Here is a 25114-nt window from a genome sequence, read left to right on the forward strand (position 1 = left end):
CCTAAAATTGTCATAAATTTGCAAACCGTTAAAAACAATTTCAAGTCCGGATGTCATGAGATATTGGAGACATAAGCCGTGATTTGCACAGATCCGCGCGCTTTCAGGTGACAAGTTGGGAAACAGCTAGAGGTCAAAGGGACTAATGATTTGGAGAACATTTTAAAAGCACCACCCCTCCTTTATTTATTTGATATCAAGGCTAAAATAGCTAACATACAGAAACTATAACATCAGAAAAAGGTGAACAAGTATGAGGGTTAGTCTAATAACTGTAATATTGATTATTCTTATCATAAATGCATGAAATATCTGTTATCAGCTCTTGTTTATCCATAAAGGAAACTGGCATGCCATCACATGCTTTGATGCGTCTCTCACGAGCTCCGTTTGAAAGTTGCTTCCAGTTTTTAATGTAATCATAATGGCGTGACATTCCATGACATTTAGGGCAGCGCTCCTGTCCTCCAGGACCGACGCTGAGAGGCACACAAAACATTTTAATAAACAACATGACTGCTGAAAAGTAGCTATGCGTTGACTGACTGCTCAACATGCTATTTCTAATTCTTGCCCGCTGTTCAAGAACAGTCACATTACGATGTTTCTGGTTTTCTTCTATTCTATGTGATGCGATCATTTCACTGCTTTCAGGTATGCTACACCTCAGAAACGCTACCGTGTTTAATTCTGAGCAAAATATCCAAGGTTAGGTCACAATAAGTTTGTAATATATAGCTATGCACTAAATCCTAAGGAATTTTTTTTAAACTAAAGCACTGTTAAACAATCAATTGCATTATTTCAGTAAAAAACATTTTTGTGCGTTTTTTATGTAATGCCATTACTTTTCAATTATTGTCTTTCTTATATATATTATATATATATTGCACTTTGAAAGATCGCTGGGTGGCGCTACAGACTCTGTTCACCAACCTTAAACACAGACGAAGAAGAAACCGTCACCGTCACCGTCTTTTACTGTCTATGCACCGGAGTGACAGAGGTGAATGATAATAAGCTTATTTTTTATCATTACTAATAATTAATTTTAAAGGTCTACTGAACACGAAACAGATTATTTAGTTAAAACATTTAAATCGCTTACTGCTAACTTCCGATTTCAGTGTTCTTAGTTATTATTTAAAAAACAGTAACTAACCTGCGTTCTGTCTGATATCAGGTGCTGGACAGAGATCAGACCGTCATATCGATCATGAGTGGCCCGTGTTTTGTGAGAACGGCAGCCAGAAGTTTCGCCGGTGGATCAGGACTCTTCAGACAGACTGTTTGCTGTTCAAGTAAAGAGACGGTCACACGGTGAGTATCCAGACTCTGGAGCTCTTTCTACAGGCTTTGGACATAGTGGTTGTGTTTGAAAACCAATAGAGCTGGCTACCTAACGTTAGCTGATAACAAAAATGCTTTCTGTTAAGTTAAGGGAGCTCACTGTGTTTTGAGACACAGCCAGTCCTTTTTGCTTAACTTAAACTCCCCTAAATTTGTTTCAGAAAAATGTCATCCAGGAGACAAACTGACCATCTAGAAAGAACTGCTAGCGTTCATAGAGAAATGGTGAGTCTTTTTAGATTTCATTATGAAACCCTTGACCTGTTGAGCATAGATTCCTCTGTGACTCCTTATAAGTGGTTAACATATGTTGTAGCCAAGCAGGTGAAAGTTCAGAGACTTGTTCTGTGTCGTAGGTCAGCCAGTGTGTCATTTGAGTTTTGTCATGAGACTGAAGTCTAGAGGATGCAATCAGGCATTTGTTTGTTTGTTTATTTATTCACACTAGATATATAGCATGCATACTGTATAGTATAGTGTTATTTTATTAAAATGCTATGCCCGTTTTTCCTGTTATGCTTTGTCTTGTTATGAATGTGTGTAGACAGTTTAAAGTCGTAAAAATGTATGTCTCCCATTTATACATTTACATGGCATACTGTGCTACATTTAAATATGAAGAGGCTGAAATGTGGGAATTTTGTGGCAAATTCTCTGTAAATACACAATTTTATGTTTTGTGTGTATCCAGGAACTTTTCTCTGCACGTGTTTGTGACATTATGAATGAATCTGATTCAGTGAAGAGACTGAGACTGGAGGTGTCACATCCTGACTTCAGCTTTCGTGCTGGACAGTGGTGAGAACTGTAACTTTGTGAAATATGTATTGTAAGCATCTTATATTGATGACAGTAAAAAATCCTAGATAATAGTGCTCCTAGATGCTACTATATTTTCACTTGAAAGTGACCGATGAGAAGACATGCAGTTTGCTTAATGGACAGGAGATGGCGCTTTCCTCTCAGACAAAAGCATGCAAAAAATGAAAATCTATTCTCTCTCACTTTTGCTCTCTTGTGTGTGAGTTTTGAGAGAGTGTGCGTGAGGTGAAAAAGTCAGGTGATGGTTTATGTAGATGTATGCACAGAAACTCCTCCAGACCATATGATGTTGTGTTCCTGCTAAAGAACATGAGTCAGGGAGAGCAGAGTGTGTGTGGATATGTGTGTGTGTGTGTGTGTGTCTGTGTGTGTCCTGACATATGTGCTAATCACTTATTCATCCTCTGCATACACATATGGTGATTCTCAAAGTGTATATGTTGCTTTGCTCTTTTTATTAAATATTGCTGTGATAAGTAATACTCATAGGTTTTGTGGTGCTGACATGTTACTGTGTGGGAAGGTCTACTTTCTAAACTTTCTAAACGTACTTTATGTAGTTGTGTTGTTACTTTTGAATGTTTTAGTTTTTAGTCATTAACATATAGAGTCGATACATGAGATAAACAGTTACGTTAATATTCTACAGCAGTGTTTCTTATTATGTTATTGTATTTAATTGCGCCCTTTTTCACAGGGTGGATTTCTTCATCCCAGGTGTGGATACAGTGGGTGGCTTCTCCATTTGCTCGAGTCCTGGCCTGCTGAAGAGAGAGGGAGTGATTGAATTGGCTGTTAAAAACACACGCCATCCTCCAGCTCACTGGATTCACACTAAAGTGAGTGAGTGAATGAATTAAAAAGTATTAATACACTACTGTTCAAAAGTTTGGGGCTGGTAAGAATTGTTTATGTTTTTGAAAGAAGTTCCCTATGCTTACCAAGGTTGCATTTATTGGATCAAAACACAGTAAAAACTGTAATATTGTGAAATGACACATTTTTTCAGGATATTTTGATGAACAGTAAATGAAAAAGAACAGCATTTATTTGACTTAGAATTTTTTTTAACATTATAAATGTTTTTACTGTTACCTTACTGCCTCCAAATTATTGAGTGGTGATGTGTCATTGAATTAGTACCATTTTTTCAGGTTTTCATTCTGTTTCTATTTTTGATGTTTCATTCCATGTTTTATTGGAATTTGTAAGCAACTAAATCAATATATTTTCAATATTTGGAATATCTTGTTTCATTCATATATATGTATAATTTCAAATGTATTTAATATATGGACAGTTTTTCGTAAAATAATTCTGCTATGCAGAAAAATGTATTTTATTCATTAACCTTTATTTTGAAAGTTTCTGTTGTATGTCACTATTTTATCTCATAATTTTTATTTCTTTGTAAACTGCTCTATTTCAGTGCTCTGTGGACTCTCAGGTAGCTGTGAGGGTGGGGGGTAACTTCTACTTTGACCCTCAACCTTCTGACCCCGTGGTGGACCTGTTGCTGATAGCCGGTGGTGTTGGGATCAACCCTCTGTACTCCATCCTGCTGCACGCAGCTGATCTGCTTAGACACACTCATGCTCACAGGTGCGCTCCAGGGCACACACACTTGTGCTACAGTGCAAGGAACTCAGAAGAGCTGCTCTTCAAGGTATGTATGTGCCCTCTACTTATCATTGAAGTGAGATTGAAGCTGCCGACCGATTTTTTTGCTATTTGTTGTTATTTGTTGCTATTTGTTGTCTTCAGAACACCATTATTGATATTTGTCATGAGCGACCAGATAAATTCTCCTGCGATTTCCATGTTACCCAACAGAGCTCTGACACAGAGCAGGAACTTCAGCCTTACACCATAAGTGAGTTGCACACATCTACATTTTAGATTTTGATTACCCATAATCTACAGTCTTTTAATTAACTGAACTATTTTTAGATGTGATGTCACAGTAGATTTTCTTTTGTCTGCTCAGATGGAAGGATATCAGAAGAGGAACTTAAGCGCCATGTAGATCCTGAGCACACATTGTGTTATCTTTGTGGCCCTCCTCCTATGATAGAGAAAGTTAATTCAGACCTGCAGAAAGTCGGCCTATCCGAGGACAGAATCCTTTTTGAGGTGGTAGCACTACAACTCAGATCTTCACAGTGATGGATGCATCTGCGTCATCATAGAAACAGACTGTAATGGTAATGGACCAGTAAAGCCTTTGAGATCAATTGAAGCGCACAACAGACGCTATGTCTGCATTCTCCACATTTAAAGGAATGGTTCTCCCAAAAATGAAAATTCCCCCATGATTTTCTAACCCTCAAGCTATCTTAGGTGTATATGACTTTTTTTCCTTCCGATGAATACAATCAGAGTTATATTTCAAAATGTCCTGGCTCTATTTATAAGCTTTATAATGGCAGTAGTTCAGTAGAAGTCCGATAAAGTGCATCCTTTCATCATAAAAAAGTGCTCCACATGGCTCCGGGGGGATAATAAAGGCCTGCTAAAGCCAATCGGTGTGTTTTTGTAAGAAAAATACCCATATTTAAACTTTACAAACCTTAATCACTAGCTCAGAATCTCTAATCTCGGAAGCAAAGAGGAGAGAGCAAAACAAACAAAAGGATTACGAATTAGAAGTACAAAAAGAAAATTTGTATAGAAAAATGTGAAGATTTCGATATAAGCCAAGATGAGTCTGGTTTTCCTTTGCTAAACAATGGAATCTTTGCTTCCTTTGCTTCTGTAAACAAACCTCGGTTCTTGTGAGACTAGCATCTTGTTAGTTGAAGCTGTTTATAAAGTTTTAAATACGGATACATCGATTCGCTTTAGGAGGCCTTTATGGGTTAAATTCAGAGCACAAAGAGTATGGGTCACCATACTTGGCTGAATGTCACGTCACTTGTCACTTAAAGTGTGGAGCACTTTTTATGATGGATGGACACAGTTTATTGGACCATTGAGTATCACCACCCATTCGCTGCCATTATAAAGTTTGGAAGAGCCAAACCATTTTTTCAATATAAATCCAATTATTTGTCTGAAAGAAGAAAGTCATATACACCTAGGATGGCTTGGGGGCGAGTAAATCATGGGGTTTTTGTCATTTTTGGGTGAACTGTGCCTTTAAACAAACAATTCTCTAGACACTGTCCTATTTATTTATTTTTTTTGTTATACCTCATTTTAAAGATAAACTCAACAAATTGACCATAACCAGCTCTGTAACGCTCTACATTATAGTTCATTTGCTGGTTAATGGCATAGCGTCCTGCTTCAAGGACATCATGAAAGATTGCACACTCAGATTGCATTGGGTGTTTCAGATATCTGTGTATAATGTTGTAATATGTTGTTTGCATTTTAGAACACATATTTATTTAGTAAAACTTTTGGGGGCATGGAAATGATCAGAGTTATGCAAAAAAAAAAAAAAAACATTTCTGCTCATGAATATATTCTTAATTTGTTTAAAGATGCTAAATATTAAATTAAATTATTCCATCCCAATTGTATAAATCTTCTGATAAATTAAAATTGAGATTTTTTGTCAAATAATTTATTGATCCATATAATACAAGTGGATGGAACCCTCAGAAAAGTTGATGCTTCAAAAACCACACCTAGTGACCATGACAGCGCTCATGTGACCCCAGCGGATGAATCGATGTCTTCTGAAGCAAAACGATGGGTGTGTGTGAGAAATACATTATAACTTTTTTAACTAAACCATAGTTTCTGGCTAATGTTTTCATCCACTTTCATTTTATGGACCCACAGAGATAGTTTAAAAAAATCTGTTGTGTTCCACAAAATAAGGAAAGTCATACATGTAGGATGGCATTAGGGTAAAAGAAAAATGAATTGTTATTTTGAGGTGGAGTATCATAGTGTCATATATTGTGTATTCTAATTTCAAATCATGCAGAAACTTATTTTAGCCTTGTCCAGCCAAGTGATTGACCCCTTTTTTTAACTGAAAGGCAGGACTACAGACTACATTTTATAATCTAAACTCATAAACTATAACTATCTCCAGTTTCACAGGAAGGATGTTTTTAAAAAGTTGGATTGATGAATAAGATCTTTACCACTAATACTGCTGAAATGTTTCGATATATTTGTAAAGTCACAAAAAAACCCACACTGAAAACACAAGAAAACGGCGAGCTGTTTCTGTAAATGATGTGCTTTTAATTTGCGTGAGAAGTCAATTATTGAGAGCTTTTATTTACACCATTAACTGTTTCACAGATGTTCATTTACTGTTACTTTATACATTTAGACATTAGTTACTACCATCCTCACTAATATAAATAAATGAAATAACTGATGTAATACTTACTGATGAAATAAATGAACACATTGTGGATTTTATGCATTTGAGCTAGTGCACGATATATTGCATACACTAATACTGTATGTAATGCGAGTTAACATCACAGATTCACAGAGGTACAAGTCTCAACACATTGGTCAGCGTTAAGCATATTGAGAGTCCATCAAACGTATGTTTTCACATATTTGTTAGAGTCTCTTGCAATATGTTACAGGAATTCACCTTAAAAAATGAAAAATAATGAGGAGCGGCAATATTCTACCAACTCTTTGCAATCTTACAGTACTGTTACACTGTCAGCAGATGTACAGTATTGTTCAAAATAATAGCAGTACAATGTGACTAACCAGAATAATCAAGGTTTTTAGTATATTTTTTATTGCTACGTGGCAAACAAGTTACCAGTAGGTTCAGTAGATTGTCAGAAAACAAACAAGACCCAGCATTCATGATATGCACGCTCTTAAGGCTGTGCAATTGGGCAATTAGTTGAAAGGGGTGTGTTCAAAAAAATAGCAGTGTCTACCTTTGACTGTACAAACTCAAAACTATTTTGTACAAACATTTTTTTTTCTGGGATTTAGCAATCCTGTGAATCACTAAACTAATATTTAGTTGTATGACCACAGTTTTTTAAAACTGCTTGACATCTGTGTAGCATGGAGTCAACCAACTTGTGGCACCTCTCAGCTGTTATTCCACTCCATGATTCTTTAACAACATTCCACAATTCATTCACATTTCTTGGTTTTGCTTCAGAAACAGCATTTTTGATATCACCCCACAAGTTCTCAATTGGATTAAGGTCTGGAGATTGGGCTGGCCACTCCATAACATTAATTTTGTTGGTTTGGAACCAAGACTTTGCCCGTTTACTAGTGTGTTTTGGGTCATTGTCTTGTTGAAACAACCATTTCAAGGGCATGTCCTCTTCAGCATAGGGCAACATGACCTCTTCAAGTATTTTAACATATGCAAACTGATCCATGATCCCTGGTATGCGATAAATAGGCCCAACACCATAGTAGGAGAAACATGCCCATATCATGATGCTTGCACCTCCATGCTTCACTGTCTTCACTGTGTACTGTGGCTTGAATTCAGAGTTTGGGGGTCGTCTCACAAACTGCCTGTGGCCCTTGGACCCAAAAAGAACAATTTTACTCTCATCAGTCCACAAAATGTTCCTCCATTTCTCTTTAGGCCAGTTGATGTGTTCTTTGGCAAATTGTAACCTCTTCTGCACATGCCTTTTTTTTAACAGAGGGACTTTGCGGGGGATTCTTGAAAATAGATTAGCTTCACACAGACGTCTTCTAACTGTCACAGTACTTACAGGTAACTCCAGACTGTCTTTGATCATCCTGGAGGTGATCATTGGCTGAGCCTTTGCCATTCTGGTTATTCTTCTATCCATTTTGATGGTTGTCTTCCGTTTTCTTCCACGTCTCTCTGGTTTTGCTCTCCATTTTAAGGCATTGGAGATCATTTTAGCTGAACAGCCTATCATTTTTTGCACCTCTTTATAGGTTTTCCCCTCTCTAATCAACTTTTTAATCAAAGTACGCTGTTCTTCTGAACAATGTCTTGAACGACCCATTTTCCTCAGCTTTCAAATGCATGTTCAACAAGTGTTGGCTTCATCCTTAAATAGGGGCCACCTGATTCACACCTGTTTCTTCACAAAATTGATGACCTCAGTGATTGAATGCCACACTGCTATTTTTTTGAACACACCCCTTTCAACTAATTCAACTAATTGCCCAATTGCACAGCCTTAAGAGCGTGCATATCATGAATGCTGGGTCTCATTTGTTTTCTGAGAATCTACTGAACCTACTGGTAACTTGTTTGCCACGTAGCAATAAAAAAATATACGAAAAATCTTGATTATTCTGGTTAGTCACATTGTACTGCTATTATTTTGAACAATACTGTATATGCCCAGACACGGGCCTGACGAGAGTGTGTTCTGCCTGAATAAACAGGAACGTACTGTTATGGTTAAGTATCCATAAATGAATACTGTCAGCACACTCCAGAGAATAAAGCTCTCTCTGTTATGACCACACGCACGTCCTCATGTTTACCACATGTAATTGTGCGCTTTAATTCCTGATTGCAGTTTGTAATTCCTTCCTGTTTTGCAGGGCTGATGTTTGAGATGTCTATCCTCTGGCTGTGGAATTCCACCGTCCTTTCCGCTCGATCTCTCCTCTCTGGGCTTTCTGGCAAATTTTGCCCATTTTCCTTCTGGATAATCTCGCGTTGTCTCATCAGACTTGTATTTTCTCTCTCCATTCGTTCAATTTCTCTCTCAATTGTTGCCAGCGGTGATATCTCCCTCTCTGGTGTCCTTTTATTATTTAAGTTCCTTTTGTTTTGACCTCTGAGGTGCAGTTTCTGGAAAACATACACACAAACTGTCAGACTCTGTGCTACTTTTGAAGATTTGAAAGTGAACTGACAATTCTATTACAATTTCACACAGTCCTCTAAGACAGCTCTCAGCTCTAATTTTAGCAGAAATGAACTTTGTGTCATGTATACACACACACACACCGTCAAGTCTCTCCTCTTGCGAGGCAGTGTGGGTCTCTGGAGGAAGAGGATCTGTTTTGTGGCCAAGCTTCCATCACTAAAACAAAAATAAAACAGAGGTAATAAAATCTGTATCAATTTTGACAAACCTGAGAAGAGTTTTTTTGCAGGTCTTTTTTGTTATCAACATCTTGGATCGAGAAAATTGTTTTTTTTTTGGCACATTTGTACTTTTGGTGAACCCTTCCTTCAAGTGTTTAGTATGGATTTGGAACCTTTTCATTTTGACGATGGGAGTGGGCAGGACACACATTAGTCTCCAGCCATATGGAGCCAGAGACTGAAGCAGAGGGATGTAGTCTGTTTTCACCGCAACACCCTGCAAAAAAGAAGTGTCATTTAAACAATGTGTTAAAGGATTTCACTAATCTCTTATTGAGACATATCGTATAATTATGCACATATATCTGCATTCCTTTAAAGGGTGGTTTGCAAGATGAAAGGTTTAAATGTTCCACAAATAATAATTCATTGAATTCAATTTGGGATGCATCACTGCAGACTTACATCAATAGCAGTCCATTGCTCAACTACAATGGCGTCATACTCTGTGGTTGGCCTGGCATCACCTGAAGCACTTTGGAAGATAAAAACACTGTCCACAGTGGAAGGAGATGCTGAAGATAGAGCAAGAAAAGGATTGGAAAATGTTAATAGGGATGGTTAATCATTTGTTTCAGAGTTATCTGGGTAAAACTGCTGAATAAGTTATTAAAATAATTGAAAATGTATTCTAGTTTTTATTATTCATTATTTTAATCATAAGTTTAATTCATAAGTTTATGCATTTGATCTTTTCTATAATTGTTTCACTAATTTATTAAAACAATTTAAAGAATAAAGTATAATTAAGAATAAAGAATTAGTATAATGTATGTTTTTACATTCAGGAAAATGAACTGCTACCTCTGAGTTCTTTTGTATAATGTCACGTCATCTACAGTACCTCCATTGTCTCCCAGGTGAAAGTAGCCGTCGATGAGTTGCGCGCCACTTCTGAAGTGCTGCGTCATGTGGTCCAGCCAATGGGAGTCAACCGAGCTAACAAGCCCCGCCTCCCTGCGCACCTGCAGTGGAACCCTCAAAGAAAAGAACTTTGGCGATCCCGCCAGAACTATTGAATGATTGTACAGCGCGAACACCTGCACACCTACACAAACAGTCAAATATTTAGTAGGTGTTTTTATGACTTATATGTCAATGTTGCTACACATTAATTTCAAAAGTTAAAGAGTGATATAATTATGAAGCAATATTAGGTTGATGCAGTGAGATTGCTTCTGATAATATACAACAGCTGAACAAGAACTTAATTTTGAGTAACTTTCATTTTAGACACAATATTGCCAGTTGCTTTGTCTATTTGTGATTTTAATTTTAATTTTTTTGTTCCCCAAACGAAAATAATTCCAAAGGAACAGCGTGTCTCCGAGCATCAGACACCAGTCACGTTCTTGACTGAATCAGTGTGTTTGAACCATAGACTGTATATGGTTTGAACAAATCGGTTGAGTGAATGACTCACTTATAAAGACTCTTCCTTCCTGTTCAGCATGTGTGTTTGGTAACGAGAATGATTTCACGTAATGTATTTCCCCAATAATGATATTCTACTATGGTGTGAATTAGCTATCTTTTCGGTTTTCCGGTTAATGTTACATCATTTAGTCTTTTTCAGGTATTATGAATTGTATCAACACAATGAAAGTGAACTGAACCAAACAATGACCAATACTGAGATTTCATGATGCATCACTAGTAAAAAATTATTTTCAGAGCAAATATTTATGCACCTAGAAATTACAAATTGTTCATTTTATCTGATTGTACATTTATCTGAAGTTATTTTGATATAATCTTATAACTGCACACTCACGATTCAGCATCGGTGTGGTTCCTGTGCGCTTGCTGTGTTTGTCTTGGCTTTTGACCTGTTCTCTTTTGTTGTTTTCTGCCAAATCACAGCAGGGCAAGTTTGGCTGCATTATCATACTCTGAGTCTGATGTGGCTCTGGTGCACAAGATCGTAATATAAACTCATGTGATGGCACTTGCTTCTTTAAATGCTCAGCCTGCGTACAATTACCTTCAAAGTTTAAGTGCTGATAATCTGGACACTGATGGTTCTCAGTGAACGGATTGTGATTATTCCAACACTGGCTGCTCTCAGGGCTTTGTATTTGAAAGCTGTGGCTCACAATGTCTTCATTGTCTGAATTAAAGTTTGTATGATTCTGGTTTCGATGATCACCATTGTCTCTATCCTGTTGGCTCTGCTCGCTTGCAGGGCTGAGGGTCGGGGGCCCCTGATGCACAGAACAGGGACTGGAGTGCAAGGAGGAAAGATCTTCTGGTTCCCAGTGACCAAGGAAATATGGACCTCCACCGGGTTGGGGCAAAAAACCGACGAACAGATCACCCTGATCAGCCAAATCCTGCATCTTCATCCCCCAGAATGACCAGGACCAACAGAAGAAGTGAAATCAGTATCATCAGTAACATCACTCTTCATATCAAACGTTCCATTCAAAGTCTACAATCAAAGCTGACAATGAAAGTAAGTGGATTCCAATGTAATATAAATAATTTTACAGTGTCTTTGGAGGAAAAAGGTTATGCGTTTTCCAGTAGATGCTTTTAGAATACGCTCTGTGGAGCTGTGACAGGAAATGCTAATGAAAACCATATTTTCCAATCATCATACTGTCACGCTAAACACACACATACATCTAAATCATCAGTAAATGTCATATGGCTCAAACACTACCCCACACACACACACACACACTCAAACACTGCTTATCTCCAAATAAATGCAATTACTGCAAAGGCGAGGGGGTGACGACTAATGGAACGGCAGATGAATGTGGCGTTTCAGTGTCTATGGAGCAGCCTGTCAGATTATGTTTTCTGTTTTACAGCCGTATTATAAGACCACGATAGAGAGAGTTTGAAGCAGGGGCGATTCTAGGATTTTTTCAACTGGGGGGCACAAGAGGGGCCACGATTAATACAGAGGGGCCAATATTGTGTTGTTTGAACTGTATATCCAAATCATTTCAAAAGAACCTTTAAAATCAGTAATAAACAGTGATACCCTATTATATTTTAATAGCAGTTATTCACTGCTCTAAATAAAAAAAAAAATCAAATACAATTTGTATTAACTTTTCACTTTACAAAAGTGAAAGAAAAACTGTAATAAATAAAATAATCCAATGTATGAATAGTGTACAACTCACAAATAATAATAATATAATTTATTTATAATAGCCTTATAATATATATATATATATATATATATATATATATATATATATATATATATATATATATAATAGCCTTATTTATATAAATGCAGAATAACATTAATAATTGATAGAAATAAATACACAATTAATTAATATAACTAATATAAATTTTATATAATTTCATAATATGTTTTTGTTTATTATCCACATCCCATTCAATTTGCATAGCAGCAGTTTCAGTAAATTTGCATTGATGAATAAACAAAATCTACTTATGTCAAGGCTAATTAATCTTGAGCATATTGATTTAAAAATATCATATAACCATACTTTGTTACAAAGCTACTTGTTCAAAAAGGTAGCTTTAGTTTAACATGTAAAATATGTGGATCCTATAAAAAACAGTTTAGAATAGCTTAATTAGTCCAGTGTTATATTAGTATTAGTTATTTATTTTGCTATTTAATCATGCATTAAATAATTATGTATGATTTTTTTGAGAATGTTTCTGGGTGTCATCAAATGACGTTTTGTCAATAACGTCTGTGAAGGGAGGGAGAGAGAGCTTTCCAGGGTGCAGACAGCAATCGCGGAGCACCATGGTGATTTATAACGCCAACTGAATTTATTAGGAATCTACAGACGCAAATAGATTTAAGGTGTAGAAAAATAAAGACCTATATGTGTATTTTGGACTTTTTTTTCACCACAAGTCTGAAAGAAGACATGTTACTGAAGACAAACAGCCCCAAATCTCAAAATTGACCAGTAAAAAAAAAACGATGTTTTTGCATGTGTCTCACCCATAGACTATAAAAAAGTCTCAAGTGTGGAGCGTTAGATAAACATTACACGATTTGTTTCGTCACCTCACTTGAGTGAAAAAAGTCGCTAATCGACTGCAAGATTCAATAATGACTTTATTAGAATTGCTATTATAGTTTTTTTTAAACCATTGCTTTAAATTGCGTTGTTGCCTATATCGGCAATAAGTATAAGTAAATCGTAACGCAGTAAACCCCTTTTACATTCAGCATCAGAGGAGCATAGTAAATATAATGATTAGCATCTTGGTCTGCTCTAGGAGATAACATCGTCATCGAACCTGGTCTGTCTAACACCGAAAGACGTTAACGTTAGTACCAAACACTTCTTGCACTGCAACAACTCGCTAATCGAAAAACATAAGCTATTTAAAATAGGTGCTTTTTTCGTTGGAAAACAGCAGCTCGCTATTCTTGGTCCTCGTTGACAAGCATCGCGACTCAATCATGAGATATTTACTAAACTGAAAGATTATAATTTGAATTTGTGAGTGACAGACAAGTAGAAATGTGGGGGCACACTGGGGGGCCAATCAGTTTTCAGGAGGGGCCAGTGCCCCCATGGCCCCTCCCCTGGCTACGCCACTGGTTTGAAGTAAGTGGGTTTTTGGTTCCATCTTTAATGGAAGGATGACATTAGGTGTGACACTAAAGTTTAGTAACTGAATGACAAAGAAAATGACCTACTGCTCTCTGTTTGAATGAAAACAAAGGTCTTTAAAAGAAGGTCTAACCTTTTTCACATAGCCCTGTATAACTTCTGGGTCAGGGTCCTGGTGGCCAAGGTGACACACGTCTGTCGTGAGATGAGGATCAACCCAGTTTAGCAGGCCACTTTCAGAACCACTGTAACAAAAACGCAAAACAAAGCCACTTTTGAACATCCATACTAAAAAAATGAATCAAAGTAGACCCTGTTTACATTCTTAATGCACAAGCTTTGCCTTATTGTTAATGATTCATATGCAAATCATTCAAAAAACTATTTAATATAGATTTTAATCAAAATATAATAAATTATATTCCTGTTATGTGACTTGGGTAGTATCTGCTACTAATATTTTTATATCAGTACAATTTAAATAGCTGTTTTCTGTTTGAACGGTAGTGTGCCACAATTTTTAATGACTTTTTTTATTTACCTGACAATTTTACACAATCTAAAATGTAACGCAATTCTTTTTATTTCCGACACGACCAATGGAATCCATTCATTGATTAAATAATGCAACATAGTAGTATAGTGCAAAAATATTGCTCTTTAAAATGTTTGTGATGTGTACAGAACACTGTTTCTGTGCAATAAGCAATACGTAGGATTCTATTCCTTGTGTACCTGTTGGTTTCTCGGATGAGCACGGCTCGGTGTAACTGCTTCTGAAGGTTAGCACTAGCAGGGCCGCAGGAGTGAACAAAGGGATGGACAGCAGCCAGTACGAATCCCTTCTGATACAACTCACACACCTGGAGAGGAAGCTCTCTGACAGATGACAGACACAGCAGTGAGGACACTGCCACCTCTGAAGAGACAGAGAGAGAAATGAGCAGAGAAAGGGAAAAAATATATCATGGTTTCCACAATATTGAACAGTACAAATGTTTTCGACAGTGAGAAGTGTTTCTTAAGCACCAAATCAGCATATTGGACTGATTTCTGAAGCATCATGTGAGACATATGTCACTATACCAAAACTGAATTAACTGATGACTAATATAGGCACTTTCATAATACTATATCGACACGATATCGGCACATATACTCAAAAAAATGAAGTAGAAATTGGGGGGATGAATGATGTAAGACAGAAATCAGAAGATGAGCGTGAACAATTTCACTCATAGTCATCTCTGCCAAATAAAGTGTTAACACGCTCACTTTCTTACACGGTTCCTGACACACACAAACTGAGTCGCTGTAGAAATTGTTTGAAAGTATTTTGGTCGAACGTTTTTACAAGCAATTTGTTTCTGGAATCAGTAATTAAACTTAATTTCCAGCGCTCATTATTCAGAGCACTATTAAGGGTAGTAGTGAGAGTGAGCTGTAATCTGAGCACTGCTTGACTGCAATCATCTTTCAGAGGTGCGAGGAGCTTATTTAAAAAAACTGTGCTTTGACTCTGAGGGGGGTTTATTAGTGTTTCCACTGAATAAACAACTGCACAGTACATAGCAAGATGAACGTATAGTTGAATCGAGTGCAAATGTGTTATTCAGTCTTCAGTGTCACATGATCCTCAAGAAATCATTCTAATAAACTGATTTGGTGCTCATGTAACTTATTATTATTATCAATGTAGAAGCTATTGGAAATTGTATCTCTAAAATATGACAAAAGAAAGATCACATTTAAAGACAAAAATAACACCAAGTTCACTGTATCCGTACAAAGATACAGATTGCATCTCTCATGACACATCCATGAACCTTCACCAAATAAGAAAATCTGTTTTCATTCATCAAGTAGTGCTGAAACTGCGGAAGTGTCTTAGACTTTATGATGTCTATTAACTCCAGTCCAGAGCATGAACTATATTAACCAGCGCATCACACGAAAGGCCCGCGGGAAAGGACTCTCTGCTGCAGCTGTGTGTGAGAGAATTAAAAAATATATTTGTTTATGTGAGACAGACACACAAAGAGAGGATTTCACTGCTCCTGAAAGACCAAATACATGATAACCTGTCCCTATATCTACTACAGGGGAATTCCACCTCCATAAAGCAGAATTTTCCCAGTCAGGGGTTAAACATTCAGGTAAACAGTCAATCTCAGCAACAAACTCCATCTGAAGAATGCAGCCATCTAAACGAATATCCCTCAGTCTAATCTACAAGATATTCAAATGAGAGACTTTGGGAAATCAGTTAAACCCTAGCTGCAGAAATATGTTTTTATTCTAAAATATCAAGCAATCACACTGTCTAAATCCTTTTTGGGCCGTCTGGATACTGTACTATGTGTGTTTGGTAGCGTAACCAAGCATGATTAGCGAAAAATCCAAACACACTGTGTGCATCTCTTCTGCCTAACAGGATTTGTACCGTTTTTTTTTTTTATCAATGTTTGAACATAACATGAAAATAAGTATCAGCTTATTGACCAGAATTAATATCCATGCATAGATTTTATTGACCAATCAGAATCCAGGACTAGAAATATCCATTCTGTTAATAACACTTACTCATTTATTATTTAAACAAAGATGTTCATTGTGTGAATTTAAATGCCATAGTAATTCATTACTCTGAATGATTCTTTGAACTAAATGTGTTCGTAGCAAATCTATCAGATGGCCATCCCTTCTCCTGCTGTGCTGACCTATCAGAACGGCTCTCTAAATATTGATATGACATAAATATTAAAGTAAGTGTTTATATGAATCATAAGTATATAGAATTCTTGCTGCTTATGAGTGTGATGTTGAGTTCTCGGGGTAGGACGACAGATTTTTTTTTTCTTTTGCGCACACATGAACAGATAAATCCAAGTACTAAGCCCCCCCCCCCCATTCTTCAAGATCAGATCATCTTTAAAGGATGCCTATAGCATTTTTCGTTCTTTCCTTGTTTTTTCACTCTCTATCTTTATTTCATCCCTGTCAGTCATTCACATTCATTAAGTCACTTGTCATTGCTTTCAATATTGATGCCCTAAAACAAACAAACATTCGAACATCTCTGGTTCTCACTTGTGCGGTCACAGTAGTTTTTTTGGGGGGTGTCTCTGTAGGCATCAGTGAGTTTTACATATAAATGACCTGCCTGCCTGTCTACCGATAAGCAGCTAAAACAGAAAGCCTGGAGTTTGTGTGTGTGTGTCTGTGTGTGTCCAGAACTTGAATGATTGCCACTGTCCCAGTTCCCACATATCCCTTTTTTTAAAAATAAATAAATTATTAGACAGAGTGGTCAAGACCGATGCTAAATGTCTACATCGAAGCAATTCATCCTTAAAATGCATTAACAATAGTATATTCATAAATATTAACAAAGATTTATAATATCTTAAATGCATTTAAATAATTATGTTCATTGTTCATGATACAAAAGGCATTAAAATAATCCAACTTTATAGTACACTTTTAACATGATGGAGCTAATAGAGACACTTTCCATTGACTTCTATTGTTTTATACTCAGCTCATGATATTTTCTATTCCCTAAACTTCACATACAGACCATTACATATTTTTCATTAAGAAATTAGTATGTTTATAAGCATGTTTTCTTCCTGGAGACCACTTGATGGTGCCCACAATGTAGGTAAATTCAGGTTTTACCATTTCTATCCCCACACACAAATATATATATATATATATATATATATATATATATATATATATATATATATATATATATATATATATATATAAAGCTAGTGATATGGTTGCATCTTTGTAATTAGGTTCAGTAATGGCCCATATACTCATATGCTTTCAAGTCATTAAAATAAGCAGGTCTGTTCTTCCACTTCAATCTGTGTCTTATATTCTCTCATCCTGTCTCATATTCTTTTTCTCTGAATTCAGCGGGATCCATTATTGCTTCTCTCGAAGCACACTAACAAAAGCGGCATTAGTATATTTAGAAACATAAGCCTTCAAAGAATAAACACTGTTTGGTTACTCTCTTGCTCTATTACTCTCTCTCTCTCTCTCTCACTCTTTCTCTCTCATCTTATATTACATTTTTTTTCTTCCCAGTTGGAAGCTTTACACTTTATTATCTGAAGGTGGGTTTTTGTGCATTTGCATATGCATATCATCAATATGGATGTTTCTTCGAATTTTGAAATGCAGCAATCATTTCTATGGTGTATGTCACTCTTTATGTAAATCCTTTGATGCATGAATTATGAATTCTCAAAGAAGAAAAAAACTAAACAAACAAAGTATAGTATTACAGTAGTAATATTTTAGAATTATCAATATTTTTTATTTTACTTAACTTTTCATTTTTAAGCATTTTTACGTGCTTTTGTCATTTTATTTAAAAAAATTCATATTTTTTAGCTTGATTTTAATATTAATGACAAGGATTTTCAATAGTTTTAGTTTTACAGGAGTTTTTCCCACACACATATATATATTTGGTTTATGGGCTGTTTTGGTATGGTAAGGGCAGACGTGCTACTTTATGATGACAAAGATGTCAGTTATGCAGAAATTTTGTGTGAACTGACCAAAGTTCATTATCCATATGAAAATCTGGCCATTTAAATGTCATTTACAATATTTGAGAATAAACAACAACAATAACACGTACAAAGGGACTTTTCAATAGACAAAGTGCACAGGAAATGGGCATGTGTACCTTCTTTTCCTAACAGGAAGTCCAGGAAGTGATATGTATAAGCCACTCCTGAGTGTGTCTCCACTTGTGCTCTTCTGAGGGTGGAGAAAATCTTCCCCGGAGCTTCATCTGACCCTCGAGGCTTCTGCAACTTACAGCCCATGTCTGCACATGTGGAGAAAAACAAAGCATAAGAGAAAATGAGACCGATGAATATAGATAATTTGTCTATAATATTAATGTATTCATGACTGCATTATTGATTCAGCTGATTGCCTTGGCAGCAGTCCGTAATTGTCATGCTAATTAAGTCAGATTGAGGTTTAAATTGGAATTGAGCATGTGCGAAACTGGGGAGAGGGCATTTCGGCATGTCTTTAAACACAACTGTAAACATTCAGATACACACACACACATGCACACACAAAGATACATCACACAGTAACCTAACATGAAGGCTAATTGGAAAGCTAATCAACCTTCAAGCATCAACCTTTAACACAAACACACGTTCAACATGTCAAACACAATGCCCCCTTCAAAACGCACAAACTGTCTCCTTGGTTTCCAGAAGCAGTAATCAGATAACACGTCATATTTGATCTGTAACTACAGGCAATCAAACAGTGTAATGTGTGGCTAATGAATTAGCGTGTGGCTAATGCTAATGAGTGTCACATCTACAGCTGGCTAACTTGATGTGACAGCAGAGGCACACCACGTGGGCCCCAGGTCATCAGGTATGGGTGGTTAGGTGCCAGTATTTCCGTGTCAGCGTCTGATGAGCCAGAACAGTTGAAACTGAGAGGAACCGGACAAGCTCAGTCACCGTGACAACAAGCATTAAGGGTGCACTGATGACATGATGGGAGAGATGATGAATTAAGATGGGACAGGGGAGCGATGGATGGCTGGTTTTGTGGTTCGGGGATGGGGAGATCATTTTAGGGATCGCTATGAGTAGATTGGGATACACACTAAAAACCAGTACTGTGTTTTACCATGGTACAGGATTCTATTCTGATGTATAGCCTACAATAGAAGTGTAAGGCTATTGTTTTCAATGATATGTACTAGATACTTCAATGAATATGGTGGAATTACCATCGTAGCAGTTTCCAGAAGACCATGGTTTTACTTACAGTGGTGTCATGTCTACATTATGGTAACTGAGTGAGGTTAAATAAAGCCACAGCAATGCTTTAGTTTCTATTGAGCTGTCTTTGCTGGCTGCAAGCAAAAACACAGCATGAATAAATGACTTGTATAAAAGATTATTGAAATGAGTCGTAAAAAGACTCACTTATCAGTTTGAATCAGTCTGAGGAATCACAGCATGGCTTCACTGAATCAGTCAGAACAGCTACTGAATCAACATCTGACCGAACCGAATGTCTTTACTTTTACTATGAATGAAAAGGAAGCGAGAAAAAAAAATTTGGGGGTGGGGGGTAATAAAAAAAAAAAAAAACTATTGAATGGAATGGGATCACATTTTGTGTGTGTGTGTGTGCTCTTGTTTTTGTGACATTTCAGGACTCAACTCTGTATAATGACAGACAGAAATCATACAGAATGAGTTTTTTTGAGAAAGTAAAAATGCACAAAGTTTCCTTTGAGGGTTAGGGTTAGGTGTAGGGTTGGTGTAGGGCGACAGAATATACAGTTTGTACAGTATAAAAACCATTACACCTATGGGATGTCCCCACTTTTCACAAAAACAAACGTGTGTGTGTGTGTATTTATAGAGAGATGCAAGGGTGCATTTATTTGATCAAACATACAGTAAAACAGTAATATTGTGAAATAGCATTACTACTTAAAATAACTGTAATTTATTAATGTGATGCAAAGTTGAATTTTCAGTATCATTAAGTCTTCAGTGTCACATTATCTTTCAGAAATAATCTAATATGTGGATTTGCTGCTCAAGAAACATTAATTACCATCACTTTTGAAAACAACTGTGGTGCTTAAAATGTGTATAGAAAGTGGGATGATATTTTCTTTCAGGTTTATTTGATGAATAGAAATCTCAAAAGAACAGCATTTATTTTAAATAGAAAATCTTTTGTTACAATATAAAACTCTTTATTCTTATTTCTGATCAACAGAATGAGTGTAAAATAAAGGAATTACATTCTTTAAAATAAATAATGAAAATCTTACTGACCCCAAACTTTTAAACGGTATTTTGTAGTGCATGAATATCAAATAATATTTATTAGAGAGTCTACATTACCAAAATAGTATATGGGAGGTGTCCCAGTCTGCAAAAACAGCACTAACTCACAGAAATCAATGGAAAACATTAGCAGGTGGAAAACATAACCTGGGATGTCTCTGATGTATTATATCTACAGAGACATCTCTATGTGGACACAGAGAGGGTTCTTCATAATTTTAGGTGCTTTCACACACTGGAAACACCATCACAATCAAACGATCAAACTATCGCCTCAGATGTGATAGGTGCTGGTTATCTCTGTTATTTATTTAATTCCACAAAATGGTGGACTACAGATTTCAAGTGAACAACTGAAGTTGGAAACAATATCCTACACTACTTTTAAGTTTAGTTATTTTTGAGGAAATTATAAAGTCATTTATTTTAAAATGAAAATATACACAGGGAGGTGATAACATAATGATCTGTTACCTCAAGCACTATAGGTTTAACTTCCAAGTAGGAATAAATCACAAAGATTTACTAAGACAATTTGCTTTCATTATGAATCTGACAGCTGGATTATAAATGTCTAATTCACTGGAGATGCACAGACCTTCACACCTGTGCTGAATGAAGTTAATGCTGGCAGTCAAGCGTCCGGTTCCACTCAGTTCTCTTCACTAGCCTGACAATCACTTCATTACTGACTCTAATCACCCGGCAGCAGACCGACAGATCATCAGTTTGCTCAGAGTTACTGGAGAGCTATTAGAGCAGAAAAAGAAACCACTGATTCTTAATCACAGCTGAATTTGCAATATCATCAAGGGACCAGCAAACGCAAGCTTCGACAAATACAAATGCTTTTTATGAGCACATAAGCCTCAGTGAGGGGATAGTTGCTCCCTCACTGAGCACAAAAATGACAGCACACCAATGTGTGAATCATACTCAGTACCATAACCGTGATTGGCCTTATTATAATTCATCGACCAGTATAAATAATTTAATAATCTTTAGCAGGTCTCAAAATGATTTTGCTAGAAATTACTGATTCAAGTTTTTTGTATTTTTTTTTCTTTTTAAATGAATGTTAATTGGTTTTTAGCAAATTAAACCCAAAATAATAAATCAAATAATGTTTAAAAAATCGGGAAAGCGATTTTACTAGTGCGACATTACTAGTACTAATAATAATAATAAAAAAATAAAATATACAAATCAATAAATTGGAAAACAAAATACAAAAATCATTGCACTGCGACAGGATAAACAAAAAAAGTGTGTGTGTGTGTGTATATATATATATATATATATATATATATATATATATATATATATATATATATATATATACACACACACACATAAATACAGACAAGAGAAAGTAGATAAAATAAATGCATAAAATTTTTTATTTTAAAATTATTTAGGCAAAATAGTATAGGATTTTGATAACATGTTTATCATTATCAAACAAAAACGTTATGATTAGTTTATCACTATCGCCAATAACTTTTATGTCAGTGAATCTCTATTTCCATATGAATTATAAATCACATTTGAGACACACACTTCAATATTTCAATTGTTTCTCATCGGCAGAGATGAGATTAAATAAAGTCTAGAGTTCCTGCTTCTTGGAGACCTCTTTTAGAGATCTCAGCAATAACTCAAACATGCTCAGAATTTCTAAGATATCAAAACCTGGTATTCAAAAGTGATTTCTATATAAATTTCTCATCAAATTCTTCTAAGACCAAATGACGTGACCTATGCTGTCTGCATTTGTTTTAGTACTCTTACTGTGTATCAACATTTGTTTCTATTTTTATTTCTCGGGAATTACAGAGGAAACATTCATGGCTATGAAAGAGCAGTATAAAATTAATCTGGATACACTTAAGATTTTATAGGTACATTAAGACTTATGAATCAGATTCAGATAGACTATTTAGATGACTAAAAAGCATAGATGCAGAGCCTTCGAGTTTATCTTTAGCACAAAGACACATATACAGTTTCATACTTTACATCACAACGGCACTATACACTTTCCACACTACGCACTTCCTGCATAGTGCGCAGCAGAACACACACCAAGATATTCACACACAATAATCTCTCACTGTGATAACCGTGAGGACGGGAGCGGAAGAAAAAAGGCAAAAAGAAAGATGGAGAGCTAAATTTAGGCAAGATGATAGGGAAGGATAATAAGTTGAGGCACACATCGAATGCAAGGTGGTGGTGGGGGGGCTATGGTAACCAACGGAGACGAGAGATTGTCAATGATGCATTAAAGAAAAGCCTGATTTACAATCCTAATGTCTTGCTCTGACAAAGGATCTTAATACAACCTTGTATATTTGAATAAAATTATAATAAAACTGTGTAGTTCTGCATTTTACCAAAAGGTACCATACCAAAAGTACCCTAGTTTGATATGGTACCTTGTTTTTTGTTACACTACAACACTACAGTATACAAATATGGTAATAATTCAGTATCTTGATATATGTAGTGGGTTCAAAATAAGACTACATTGAGAAACTGGTATTGCAAATATAACAAACCATTTTTAAATAAACATTTTAGAATTCTTTAAATTTTAATGAATAATAAATGTTGTAAAACAACAAAATAATGATTAATAAACATTTAGGATACACTATCCCCAATCATATTATGTTCACACACAGACACACACACACACATATATATATATATGTATTGTATACAAAAAAATTTTATTTCAATTTTTTAACTGCTGAATTGTGAATGTGTTTGACAGTAAATTGGAGTCTGTGTAGACATGCAACTATCCAGTCTGGGTATGTATGTGCATTTGAGAAAGTTTGTGTGTGAGATGTTTGTAGGTCACTATCGCAAGAGCAGGTTGGCATGGCTGAACATGAAGGTTGATGATAGCACACTCCCCTCACATTTCACAGGTTCATAATCATCTCTTACTTCATTCCTGTCACTTTCAGTCTCTCACCTCTGCTATATTTCTGTCTCTCTCAGAGTTTGACTGCTTAGCCTGTCACTCATATCAGCCTCGGAGTGAGTGAGTGTGTATATGTGTGTGTGAAATACTAACCGAAGGTCATCTTCTTCTGGCAGTCTTCTCACTTGATACCATCATGTGCGAATTAACTATATGTGCCTGTCCTGAAGAGCTTTTTGCCTAAAGTCAAGGTTGAAGCTGTATTTTTTATATATTTATATTTTTAATTCATACAATACAAACATATTTTTTTGTCAGTGAAGTGCGTGTTTCATAAAATAAATATTAACATTGCTAAAGCACAAATTAATAAACTCCTGCCTGAGTGTAGCACCTACGTCAGTAAAGGATCCCAACATTAGAGCAACTAAAGTTTGATTTGGGATCATTTCAGTGATTTAACAGTTTGCATATTTCAGTGCAGATCGTATTGTGAATGAAATGCACACTTTCACAAAGGCTATTAAAAGCAGGTGCAGCAGCAAACAACTCTATATATTAGCACATTTGATCTCATTTCACATGCAAAGACGGTATTTAAATTCAAAAGGAAAAGGAGTGAAAAAGTCCACAAAAGTCCAAAAAAGAGAATAAATTAAAATCCCATTAATTGTCATGTCAGAGGAAATTGTCATAATAAATTTATAATATTTTATGTACACAAAAATCTGACTAATATTATAAGCAGACCACATAATATATATATATATATATATATATATATATATATATATATATATATATATATATATATATATATATATATATATATATATTATACACTAGCACACACTATGATCCTTTAGTTTTTTTTATATCTTTAGGGTTTGTTTTAAAAAAAAAAAACTATGCTACATATGAATTATATAAAACTATGAACCCTATTTCATGCATGCAGATAAAAAAGTTTATTTATATAGCTCGACTTACATGGCATTATTTGATATTTACACTGTTCTCTATTAGCACAGGCATATATGCACAAACTCAGTCTTTGAATTAGATGAAAGCTTGAACTTAAAAAGTGACTCATATCACATTCAATGGCAAATAAAAGCGTTTATAACAAGTATAATGAGAACATGGAAAGAAAAGAAACAAGATGAATCAGAAGAAAAGAAAGCAGTGATTTATGGGTAGAATCAGTAAACTGACACAATGTTAAGAAAGAAACTACATGGAGTGAACATACCTGCTGTTGTTCTTTGATTGTCTCTCGATTTGAGTCTCCACTGTCGTTTCTTCTCCCCTAATTATCGTTTGCTCTACTCCGGTTTCTGTCGATTTTCAATCGTTCTGTTAACTCTCGTGTCCTCGCTTGTGTGTGAGAACTGGAGGCAGGTGAGTGGATGCTGTGTGAACGAGACTCCTCCTGCTCCCTCTCTTCTCTCTCCTCTGAGACTGAGAGAGAGCAGTGCTCTCCGAGGTTTCCAAATCGCTC

General features: G+C 35.8%; 2 protein-coding genes across 4 annotated transcripts; one reads left to right on the top strand and one right to left on the bottom strand.

Annotated features, from left to right (window-relative positions):
* The first annotated feature begins 925 nt into the window (after positions 1-925).
* LOC113090168 (oxidoreductase NAD-binding domain-containing protein 1-like) lies at positions 926-9208 on the top strand. Of its 3 annotated transcripts, none has more exons than XR_003286914.1 (9): positions 926-1006; positions 1184-1320; positions 1512-1575; positions 2042-2148; positions 2870-3011; positions 3602-3838; positions 3937-4045; positions 4160-5875; positions 8674-9208. XR_003286914.1 is itself a non-coding variant. In XM_026256180.1 (9 exons), exons 2-8 carry the CDS (start codon positions 1217-1219, stop codon positions 4336-4338), a joined length of 942 nt encoding a protein of 313 aa, XP_026111965.1. In that variant the 5' UTR covers positions 926-1006; positions 1184-1216; the 3' UTR covers positions 4339-4376; positions 8674-9208. The 3 variants fall into 3 exon arrangements, 2 of the variants coding, with proteins under 2 accessions (XP_026111965.1, XP_026111964.1); XM_026256180.1 differs by having other exon boundaries at positions 4160-4376; XM_026256179.1 differs by lacking the exon at positions 8674-9208 and having other exon boundaries at positions 4160-6528.
* LOC113090167 (raftlin-like) lies at positions 8412-25114 on the bottom strand. Its single transcript, XM_026256178.1, has 10 exons — positions 24866-25114; positions 18515-18658; positions 14536-14719; positions 13934-14045; positions 11001-11565; positions 10071-10274; positions 9632-9741; positions 9340-9443; positions 9086-9161; positions 8412-8926 (listed from the first exon to the last, which is right to left on the bottom strand). The coding sequence occupies exons 2-10, from the start codon at positions 18654-18656 to the stop codon at positions 8552-8554; spliced, it is 1872 nt and encodes a 623-aa protein (XP_026111963.1). The 5' UTR covers positions 18657-18658; positions 24866-25114; the 3' UTR covers positions 8412-8551.

The sequence above is a fragment of the Carassius auratus genome, unplaced genomic scaffold (assembly GCF_003368295.1).
Source record: "Carassius auratus strain Wakin unplaced genomic scaffold, ASM336829v1 scaf_tig00053133, whole genome shotgun sequence".
In the NCBI taxonomy this organism is placed as follows: domain Eukaryota; kingdom Metazoa; phylum Chordata; class Actinopteri; order Cypriniformes; family Cyprinidae; genus Carassius; species Carassius auratus.

What these genes read in the sequence shown, in the direction of transcription:
- LOC113090168 (XM_026256180.1), top strand. Translation starts at nt 1,217, where the DNA reads ATGAGTGGCCCGTGTTTTGTGAGAACGGCAGCCAGAAGTTTCGCCGGT. An exon ending in CTAGCGTTCATAGAGAAATG is followed by an intron (nt 1,576 to 2,041) that starts GTGAGTCTTTTT and finishes GTGTGTATCCAG; the next exon opens with GAACTTTTCTCTGCACGTGT. An exon ending in CAGAAGAGCTGCTCTTCAAG is followed by an intron (nt 3,839 to 3,936) that starts GTATGTATGTGC and finishes TGTTGTCTTCAG; the next exon opens with AACACCATTATTGATATTTG.
- LOC113090167 (XM_026256178.1), bottom strand. Translation starts at nt 18,656, where the DNA reads ATGGGCTGTAAGTTGCAGAAGCCTCGAGGGTCAGATGAAGCTCCGGGG. An exon ending in AACCACACCGATGCTGAATC is followed by an intron (nt 10,275 to 11,000) that starts GTGAGTGTGCAG and finishes CTGTTTGTGTAG; the next exon opens with GTGTGCAGGTGTTCGCGCTG. An exon ending in TCACCTGGGAGACAATGGAG is followed by an intron (nt 9,742 to 10,070) that starts GTACTGTAGATG and finishes CTCTATCTTCAG; the next exon opens with CATCTCCTTCCACTGTGGAC.